This window comes from Egretta garzetta, unplaced genomic scaffold, assembly GCF_000687185.1.
Source record: "Egretta garzetta isolate BGI_Z169 unplaced genomic scaffold, ASM68718v1 scaffold53, whole genome shotgun sequence".
Lineage (NCBI taxonomy): Eukaryota > Metazoa > Chordata > Aves > Pelecaniformes > Ardeidae > Egretta > Egretta garzetta.
Window position 1 is genome coordinate 2,488,736 of NW_009259312.1, and position 11,058 is coordinate 2,499,793.

Genomic DNA, 11,058 nt, shown 5'->3' on the forward strand with positions numbered 1-11,058 from the left:
GACTTTTAGTACTCCTTCTAAGCCTTTTTAGAGAAAAAGTTACCGTGGAAGCAAACCATTAATGGAGTATAAGTTAGTGTAAATTGGTTACATTCATATTACCGTGGGTACAAAGCACCTAGACATACAGCTTCAGTACCATGGAGCCATACAACTATGAGCTTTTTTCTCTTTGTCTCTATTTTGCTTTTAAGCTTGACATTTTTTTATCTATGAATAAAAAGCAGAGATTTGATTCTTTTTTTGAAAAAGCACTAGTAAGAATGCATGATTTTAGCAGTCTGTTGCTCTCCTTTGTCTATCTGAACCCAATAATCTGTAGATAACTTCCTGCAAAACAAAGCAATAGCCACAGTGGCCAACATTCAAATCAGCAAGACCAGGTTTAATTAAAATTCAACTGTTTGACTAATACCACAGGTATCCAATACAAATTCACAGAATCATTTAGGTTGGAAAAGACCTTTAAGATCATTGAGTCCAACCATAAACCTAACACTGCCAAGTCTACCACTTAAACCATGTCCCTAAGCACCACATTTACAGGGAACACCTCCAGGGATGGGGACTCGACCACTTCCCTGGGTAAGCATACAGCATATTGCAATGAAAGACAAGAATCTGACGAAAACACCGTCCCCCTCCACAAAATGAGTGTGTCATTAGTTCTAAGACAGTTGTTGAAAGAAAAGGGAAAAAACCCAAGCACGTAGAAGTATGTGAGCGCTCTTGAATCCCACAGCTACTTCAGGCCTGATTCTCTGAGATGCAAAGCACTTGGCAAAAACAACATTCCAGAAAGCAGGATGTTATTCTGCATTCTTAACAGACCATTCAGAGTTTTGTATTCTTAGGTTATAAGCATCCTGGGACTACAAGATTACAGAACTATAAATTTTTACCATGAAACCCCTGGAAATCCACTCTGTCCTATTGTTTTAACTGTCACACAAGTGACTAGAGTACCCAGCTGGAGATGACACACCACAGCCAGCTAGTGTGCCACCCAGGACCTTTTCATCCAGTGTAACAGATGAGCAACTGGATCCATCTAATCACTTGGATTAAATTATATTTACATGCTCACATTAAGATCAAGATGGCAATACTATCCTCCTCATTTCATCATCTCTGGAAGCTAGCAGACAGGTGACCAGAAAGAACCATACCTCATCAAAATGAAGGGTCTTCTCTCAACAAAGCCTGAGGGATTTTAAACTCTGAAGAGCTGCTGAAACAGAATAAAGTGACACACTTTCATGGTCCACTAGTATGAAGTGTGCACTTTACTTTAGACAAAAAACCAAACCAACGTTTCAAAGTCACTACAGAAAATAAAGGTACTGAACTGTGACAGTATACATGCAGTGAAACGTTTCATGATGAATTCATCCTTTACAGCCATGGTAAGTTACAAGAGTGCAAACAACTGCACTCTGAAATTAGCTGAATTGACAGCAATTCAATTTTTCCTTCCATACAAGGTATTTACCAGAAGCTCCAGATTTAAGTCAATCTAAATTCTCAGTAACCTGTATACTGTTAAGAAGTTTTTGGTTTCTGCAGGAGGAAGGGAGGCATCAACCAGCTATAGTGCAGTGCAAGCAAACAGTGACAGGTAACAGCCACTTCTGGTTAGTGGCCAAATAACTGGCCATACGAGATAGCTAACACTCAAGTTTAAAATGACATTACATAGCTTTTTAATGAGTTAATGGCCAAGTCTGGGTACCTGTTGTCTAGCAGCAGTAGGAGTGACTAAGTTCACACATACTAAGTTTGACTACGGACCTCATTTACTTCTTATCAAAGCCCTTTCAGAGGCCATTGTTCAGATATTTTAGTGGTCAGTTTATTCTGAGGCTACAAGGAATGCCACTTCTGAAAGAAAACCACTTCAGTTGTGCAGGACACGAAGTGAATGCAAATAGTCCTATATAAAGTTGATCATGGGATTCTGCAGGACTGGGCTATATCCTGCAATTACAGGCGCCTGTGGCCATGCTAAACTGCCAAACTCCTCAATTGACAAGAGCAAAATTAAAGTAATGAAGCATAATGGAAAATTACTTCCTAAACTCAGAACTAGAAAATACCTTTATAATCTTTTAAGTTTCACATTGAAGTTTAGAAGTATCATTTTTATCTCAGCTGTGTGGGGAAGGAGTTCTGTAACAAGTAGTTCCAAGATAAAGACAAAAGTCACCTTACAGATTGTCAGAATTAGGAAACAGGTTAAAACTACTTTTACCTCCCTACCTGATAGACTCAATTTCACCTCATTTTCTTAGCAAGAGAAATTTCAAAAACAGATAGACAACAAAAGGAGAATTCTGAAACGTGTAATGGTGTAACAACCCACACAGAAGACACATCCTCAGCTAAACATATAATTAAAAAGCACAGCTGCCTTAATTAAGTTCTCTTGCCAACAACATGAATCTATTTAGATATGCTTCTGGGGAAAAAAGCCACCGAAGTTGGGTGCCGCTTGTTTGCACTTCTGTTTCCAGAAGCATTTTCAACTATTGTAAGTAGTGTCCTAGACAACTTAATTGCAGATTAGTGTACCTTCAATGCATAAAGATGTTTTTATTTGAAACTTTTCATAGCAATACTAGGGATGTACTGGTCAACCATTACCAATCATACTATAAGATATTGAGCAGCAAAATAACTTCCTGAAGACTAAGCTTGCAAGTTGGTTTTTTGAATTCTAATTGCTTCCTAAAGAACTACATCATTAGGCATTATTTGTGTTACAGATTCCCTGCACTAGAAGTCCCGCTTCTTGTTTTCTGTGTAGTTTGAGTTAAATCACAACTTCTAGAAAAGGATTTATCACAGTACTTAGATTTTGTGTGATCCAAGAGCAAGACTGAAGAAAGCCCTATAGAACTAAAGATTTTTTCCTCGTGCTAAACAATCTTCCTAATAATGGGAAAGGAAGACAGAACAAGCCAAGTGTAACATTAACTTTTTAAGTTGGAAAAAAACAAAAAAGCTGAAGCATAGTAATGCATGCTTAGTGTCATCCAAAAGCACCTCTAAACTTATGTCTTGCAAGTAAGCTAGCAAGTTAGCCAAGTTCAAATTTCCTTAAAATTTTATCTATTCAGCAGCTTTTCAGTCGTCAGTTAAGTTTCTGAAGTCTTTGTTGCAAAATTAGTCTCAAAAAGCTGAAGTTACTCAATACTTAAGACTTTCTTGCCAAAATTACACTTGAGAAAAGATCTGGTTTATACTGTTAACACTAATCAAAATTTGGTCAAGAAATATATGTAAACAATAAGGATAATACATTTAAGGCTTAGAAAGAACACGATTCACCCCTGTCACATTAAAACATCCACATCTCCTTCATGGTCCTCCTCAGTCACTTTCAAAGAAAGCACTTCTTCATTAAGAAATAATCCACTCAGTCTTTCCTTACGAGCTTGTCTTTGTTCTTTCAGTTGTCTCTTGCGTAAGGCCTTTTGCTGTAGTTTCCGTTGCTTGGAACGTTTCTGTCAAAATACAGAAGAAATAAAAATAAGACTTTGTTCTGTAGATTAGAAACCATGTTTAAAGCTGGCAAATATAAATTAACCTCTAAAACAACATCTGCTCTGAAAAACAAGTGAATTCTCAGAAGCATTGCAAACATTCATCCAAAATCATATCTAATATTTTAATATCATCCATTTGCCATGTCTGAGTTATGAGGCACATCATCAGCTTGCGATCTCGCATAGCTGAGTCTTTGATCAGAAGAATCTTTATTGCAGGGGAAATGTTACAGTCTTACAGTAACCACCTGAGATGTTGAAGAGCAATCAGGAACTGCTCCTCTCCTCCACACTTGAAACTGAAATTATGGAGACAGAACAAGTGCTACAGTACTACTTTAATTGAAACATGCTTCAGTAGGTCACTCTTCACCCAGTAATCTCATGAGATATGTTGGAAGAATAAATGAAGAAGATTCAAAAAGCCTGATGAAACATCTAGTTGGGAAAAAAACACAACCAAGGCACCTTTACTATCCAGAAATTATGCTTAGCTTAGTTTGATCAATCTGGAATAAATTTTTTTGGTAGAACTGTGTTCATTCAAAGAATTAAGTTAGATGCATAAGCCTTTATTCAACCTCCACTCACCTTAATCTAAACAAAACCATTTAGAAGATCTACTACAGAGAAACATCAGGCTTTCACTTAGAAGCGAAGTCATGGGCAGAGCACAAGTTTAAATTCCTTATGGTCATGTCAGAGGAAACAGTCAGCATTGGTTTAGCTAGATAACTTCAGCAGATCCTCAGTTACCAACCATGCTCCTTCAGTGCAAATATCCCAGTTAAGATCACATAAGCAACCTTAATAAGGTAAGACAGCTTAATACACGTGTACATAATTAGAAACTTTACTTTTGAATCCCGGATTCTTTCTGCAGCACTCGTGGACAAATTACTATCACTGTGCGCTCGACTCATGTTGGCACTCGAGTTTGAAGCGGAGTTAGCAACACTAGAACCACTGCTGCTTGCTGAGCTGACCATGCTGGCACTGCTGCTGCTGGCACTGGCACCGCTCACGCCACTGGTACTTGCACAACTGTAGCTACTCCTCTTCCAGCTTTCCCTTGCAGACCGTTGACGAGGTCCGTGTTCCTTGATATAGTTTCTCACCTTTAGAACAGAGGCAGCAGAATTACTAAAGCCTGATAAATACTGTACTGAGACACTCCTTTTCATGGAAAAAACACAATTTGCTGATTAATAACGATCAAGTTCAGTTAGGCTTTTATAACATTTTGCTGTGGCTGCTTAAATCCCAAGCCATCTGGCAGTCATCAAGAGAACTTAACTAAGAACTAAGTTAATATTAACTTCATTATGGTACAAAGAAAACTAAGTAACAAGTTTGGGGTTTTTTCCCTCCTCTCCTGCCCCCCAAGTTTTCTACTGCATAACAACAAGTTACATAATACCAAACAGGAATATCAGTCAAGTTCAGCTGAACTAAGTTGCTCACCTACTGTATCAAACCCCTTTATTTTGCTAGGTATACTCAAACAGAAGTGGCTGTAAGGAAAGCAGTACTTTTCTACTTTAGGATGATACTTATAAAATGTTTGAAATATGAAATAGGCCAAGCCCATACGAGCAGAGAGTGTTTTCCATTTTCAGTCTTTACGTTCATCATAATCACAAATATAGAATAACACTGAGGAGTCCAGCTTGCTTGGATACTGCATCTTTTCCCAACAGCTCATCACAATAGACCAAAGACTAAGATGACAGTAGCATATATCTACCATACAAATGATAACAACGAGGAGTACCTGACTGGTATTTTGTAAGATCTTTAAAACACATTTTTCTATATCCCTTTTTACATGAAATTTATGGTCTTCCCCAAAGAATTCCAATCCTCTGGAGTTTTAAATGCTAGTGTATATTCAGTGAGCAAATTAAGATCCTCAACCAGCTGATGGTCATGAAGCAGAACATGCTCTGTCATAAGCAGCACTGGGCCACAGCATAACTCATTACACACACACCAGCTGAGGCTTAACACATATTGAGTCTTTCGCATAAAGGTTTAATACATACAATATGCTTTTGAAGTCTATTTTCCCTCATTCACAATATTGTGCTCTAGTGTATCTCACTATATCTAATGATTATGTAGCAAAATCTCTTACAGAGTTGCAAACAAAAGACATAGCAGATGCTGAAACCCCAAAGTCATATGTGCAAACCTTAACTCACCTGTTTCAGTTTTTCATCTGTGAGACAGTTCAATTCAATAATAAATTCGCTATCTGTAGGTGAGATCTGAGCAGTAGGATCAATAATTTTAATAATATCAAGTTGCTCTCGAAGGCCCATCTCTGTACTGACTTTGCGACTCAAATATTCAATATATTCAACCTAGGACCCAAAGAAAGGCAGGTCATTTTAAAGTACTATCGATTCTAAATGAGTGACAGAAAAAAGGAAGGACCAACAGAATAACATGTGCTCAAATATCATGTTTCCTATGATTCTAGCCTCATGGAGTATCACCAAAAACTCAGGGTGAAAAGCTGTTAAACTGCCTACTACAGATGCAAAAGACAAGAAGATTCAGTTTCAAGAATCAAGTAGTACTGCACAGGTCTACATTTACACCTACAGCAATTAGTGTGTCTTTTAAGATGTGTCACTAATTAAAAGTTCTTCTTTACATTACGGTTCTCACATAGGAAAAAGGTCAATTTCACCTGTTCATCATTTGTCATTGCACTCCACGGAAGTTCGTCAAGATTCCTATGCTTGTTTTTCTTTTTCAGAAGCAGGCAAGGAGAGCTCGGAATACTGGGTATAACATCAGAAAGTACATCACTCCCACTTGTAATGTCACTGCCAGGCAACTTGTAATATGCAAAAGAAAGAACAAAGCCTTAGAATACAGTAGGCAGATTTAAAGTCATTCTAACACTATTAACAATTCAAAACATGCCCTCAAATTAGCAAAGCGTCGCTCATCTATGTGCTCTAACAACTTCTTAATAATTACTCATAACCCTGCAGTACTCCTTTGAATCTTCCAACAAACAGCAAGTGCAGCAAAGTCAATTCACACTATCCTCTACTTATCAATCCTCTTTTTAAAAATTTGCATTTAAGAAAACAGCAGAATGATGTGGCATTTCAACTACTTCCCTTCTCTGTCAGTGCAAATTGTCCATTACAATGCAAACCTAAATCTAAACCTCCCATTTTAAAGCATAAGTCTAGTTTAAGGAAGATTATTTCAAAGTAGGCTTGTGATTTACAACACACCCCATGATTACACAAGACAATTCATTTAAGATCACTGTAATTTTCCTGGAAGCAACTGCAGAACTTTAGCTAGCTTCATTTATACAACTGACATGTAATTTCTGAATGCACTTTCCAGTTAAAGTGTGACAGTTGGATTACTCATGCTCAGATTCTGCCAGATAACACCATAAAGAACTACGAAAAAGTCTTTCCAAAATTCTACAAGTCCAAGCAAGTATGTCTCTTAAGAAATGCTTGTTTTAAAAAACAAAGAATAATTTAAAAAGCTAGTTACTAATCAAACATGTTGTCAGCTAATGAAGACATGGGAAATTGTTTATTTTCAAAACAATTGCCAAGTTTATCAGGCAATTTAAATTTCACAGCTCAATGAAGCTCTGCATCTCTGGGATCTGACCTGAGTTGTTCCTACAGGCTGCATTATACAAACGCACTTGTAACTTGTGTGATACGATATACATAAAGACTAGCAGTGAGACTAAATCAGGAAGAAATTCAGAGCTAATCTCAGGCCCTGTTATCTCAAGTTCATTTGCATCTTCTGGAACAGGATTCGCGCTGTCTTAAAAATCAGTGTTTTCAGTCCTTATACTGCACTAAGACGACTCTGTACATACTTTGACTAAGCTTTGTGACAAAATTTAAAAGTATTACTCAGTATATTCTGAAGCACCACGTTTCCTATTTCAAAGTTATGTGTAAGTTCACAGCTGATTTAAGTCTATAATATAAAAAGGCAATTAAGGTCTATAATATGTAAAAAGATTTGCATATCACAATTGAAAAACTGCTGAACAAAGACGACTACCACAAACTAGAGATACATGACCAGGATGGCATCCGATACAGACTAGGAAAAAGGAGGACATGATTCACCTTCACACTTTTCCCATCCTAGGGAGACAAAGCGAGCTCTGTACTCCTACTAGCACAGAAAAGAAAAGGTGGAAATAGGCTATGGCAAAAGCTTCTACACTTTACATAGGTGCCAGCTCCATTCCGAAGGAAGATTTAATACAACCGAATCACTGGAAGCAGACATCTATAACCAGATTTAATTAGCAGGGCAGAACCTCACTCAGTACAAAGGATCTAAGCTCGTGGCTACAAAACACATGTTGGTCATTCAAACCAAACTACCATAATACGTAAGCACCCCTCTTTGAAGAGCTGGCCTTCTGCCTTTCCTCCAGATTAACACTGGAATAAAATGGAACAAAACGTTTTCTGTATTGCTGAAGATTCAGATACCTGCTCTTACATTCAGTAGTTACCAAGAAACAAAATGCTGAGGACTTTTCAATTAAAGCTAAACTCAGCACTTAATAATCTATTCAAAATTTTACATTTACAGTGGAACTAGTTTACCTGCCATTCAAACTCACTGTCTGACCAGTCCCAGTACGTGCTGATAGAAGAGGAGACGTCACTGCAGACACTGCCCTCAGGGAACAAATCGAAGGAGGTGAACTCCTGGTCATCCAACAGAGAGTAACAGTCATCTTGATCTCCAACTGAAACTGATGAGAACAGCTCCTCGCTGCACTCTGAGCTGGCTACGCTGGTTCCACAAGATGTCAAGTTCCACCTGCAAAACAAATAGAAAGCAGCAAATGTATTGGCATCATGTGTCCTGAAAAATGCTTAGTTCTTTTAAGCCCCATAAAACAATCTCCCCCTTGCTTGCAGTAACATTATGCACTGATTTTACCAAAATAAGTTGTACTTATGTAAATTGAAGTATTCTATTTTAAAATATTTTTAAAGATCCATAAAGAACACCAAAGAGAACTGAATGTTAAAAATGGCAAGGCAAAAAATCCATATACAGGTAGCATAATTACACCTTTATTTTAACATATTAACTCTTTCCACCCTAGAGCCATGATTCCTGCAGCGTGTAAATTGTCTTTTTTTTTTTTTAAGTTGTTTTTTTAAAGGCACTGAACTAAAAATATGATTTCCCATATGTTGGGATATTTGAACTTCCATGTAAATTGAAATAAGCAAAACTAAGAAGTAAGTCAACTGGACTTCAGGAGTCAAAAAAAATTCTGGGTTGATAATCCCACACAAAACTAAGGCTTAACAAAGAAACACATTATGGATATATTCAGGGCTCCATTATTCACTATTTTCAACTCTGGATGCCAAAAATATTGGAATATTGTTGGAATGAGACAGTGCAAGATGGGAAAAAGACCTGTGTGAAAATGCTACCATTGCAAAACTAAACACTTCCTTCCCTTCATAATTTCATTTAAAAAAGCTAGTTAATGCTCTTGCTAAAGGAAAGCAATTGGGAACTCAGACTTCACAGAACAGGTTTTCTACTCTAATGAGAGTAAGCCAGAATTTAACAAGCTCATTAAATCAGTCTCCATATCTGAATTGATTTTACATATTGGTGAAAAGTAGGTTGAGACAGCTATGAGTCAGCACAGCACTGCAATATGGCCAAAACAGTTTGACAAGGGCTTCTAAAATTCACCACCCGAACCCACGCTATCATCTCCCATTCCATCAGCCTATGCACTTTGGCCTGGCTAAGTAGAAAACCATTCCGCTATCCAACTGCAAAAGCTGAGCAATGCCATCACCCAGAGAGGCTGGTCCTCACCATTGTTATTTAAGCCGCATACCAGGTTGGCTAAATATGTTTGTGATTAACTCACTCCCACATCTATTTGGCCAGCAGTGATTTTATCCAGTATTAAAGACATTTCAAAAAGTTCTCTTTTGGCAGATCCAGGAGATCTTGCCCGCCCTCCCTCCCTTTCTGCATCCCTTATACATGTGCAATGCTTTACTGGTGCAGACTTCTATGGGCAGGGCAGTCAATTGGCATGGAATAGAACATGAGCGTGGTGACACAGAACGCTTTTGAGCATTACTATAGTTTCGGTATTCATGAAATATCGATGAAAGATAGGGTGGACAAAGTTTCCAGACCCATCAAATCACAGGATGAGGTACCGGGGCTCTACCACCAACCAACTACACGCAGATACTCCAGGTATGCAGCATCACCGCAGGTACAGGCAGTCAGCCCTCGCCTTCCCCTACCTAGGGGGGCCTGATGTACTTGCTGGGCTGAACTGGATTAACAAGAAGTGGGAACTACATTAGAATTACTCATAACGTTAAAAACCAGAAAGCTTTATGTGAACACCACAGACTGAGCCGTGCATCTATGATGGCTTCATCAGTGCAAGACAGGGCACGTCCTTGCCCAAAAAAGTGAAATACTGACTCAAGATGCCTGGGTTACAAACCTGGGTTTGTAAAATGAGCAAGGCTGAATAACACACCTGGGAAGTGAAAGGCAATACAAAGAGAAATGTACAAAATTAATTAAATGCAAATTTGGTGACTATCACCCATTTATCTTACAGATACACTACAAATACATCTCACTGCTCGTGTCACAACTGGGTCTTACAACGCAAGAACCAGACCATGGAAGTGTATCGTATTTGATCAAGGCTCTTCATGCTGAATCATTTAAGAATCTATAACTAAAAGCTTGCCCTTGTGAATGACACTTTTAAAGTATAATTTCCATGATCTCATACAAATTCAGTTGGAAGATTACCTTATTATTCACTCTTCATTATAGTGTAGTAGAAACAGTAATAACCCGTAACAGCATCTTGCAACTCTGGAACAGGAACTAAAACTATCCCACATGTATGTCCAAGACTGAAACCTCACAAAATGTTCTCAAAATAAGCTATTGCTGTATTCAAGTTTAATACTCTGCATAGATAGCAGCAGAGCCAGGTTCTTCGGTAAGCAGGACTGTTTGGGTTTGATTTTATAAGCACAACTAGAATTTCTTTGTAGAGCTGCATTTGCATTTTTAGACTAGACCTCTTCTACAAATTACAGACAGAATAGTTTGCCCTTAATTAGTAGCATGGGATGGAAATGTTTCTGCAGGAATCAGCGCAGTCACCAAGCCTCCTGACTCATTCTGAACCTCTATAGGTTTGCTTGGTGCCCACGCCAGGCCTGCTTTTAATTATTCCAAACACACCGCTCTCTAGTTGCGCATCCTGCAGCGCCCAAAACAGCATTTGAAGACATTCGGAGAGGAATAAATACATCTTAAAGCCAGACCGAGCTCCCACTGGTTAACAACCGTAACGTTGCGAGCCGAAACCAGGCCGAGCCCACACACAGCCCTGCCCGAGGGAAGCGGAGCCCACGCCAGGGCACCCAGCGGGCTCAGCGGCCGCAGCCCG

General features: G+C 38.5%; 1 protein-coding gene across 1 annotated transcript; it reads right to left on the reverse strand.

The window, feature by feature from the left end:
- Positions 1-511: 511 nt before the first annotated feature.
- On the reverse strand, positions 512-9,373 carry FAM199X (family with sequence similarity 199, X-linked). Its single transcript, XM_009636365.2, has 6 exons — positions 9,348-9,373; positions 8,180-8,399; positions 6,247-6,396; positions 5,753-5,914; positions 4,406-4,666; positions 512-3,506 (listed from the first exon to the last, which is right to left on the reverse strand). Exons 1-6 carry the CDS (start codon positions 9,371-9,373, stop codon positions 3,336-3,338), a joined length of 990 nt encoding a protein of 329 aa, XP_009634660.1. The 3' UTR covers positions 512-3,335.
- Positions 9,374-11,058: the final 1,685 nt, after the last annotated feature.

Coding starts and splice junctions, on each gene's coding strand:
- FAM199X (XM_009636365.2), bottom strand. CDS start 9,373: ATGGTTTTCTACTTAGCCAGGCCAAA. Junction 6,397..8,179: donor ACAGTGAGTTTGAATGGCAG/GTAAACTAGTTC, acceptor GCATATTACAAG/TTGCCTGGCAGTGACATTAC. Junction 4,667..5,752: donor CAGATGAAAAACTGAAACAG/GTGAGTTAAGGT, acceptor TCTGTTCTAAAG/GTGAGAAACTATATCAAGGA.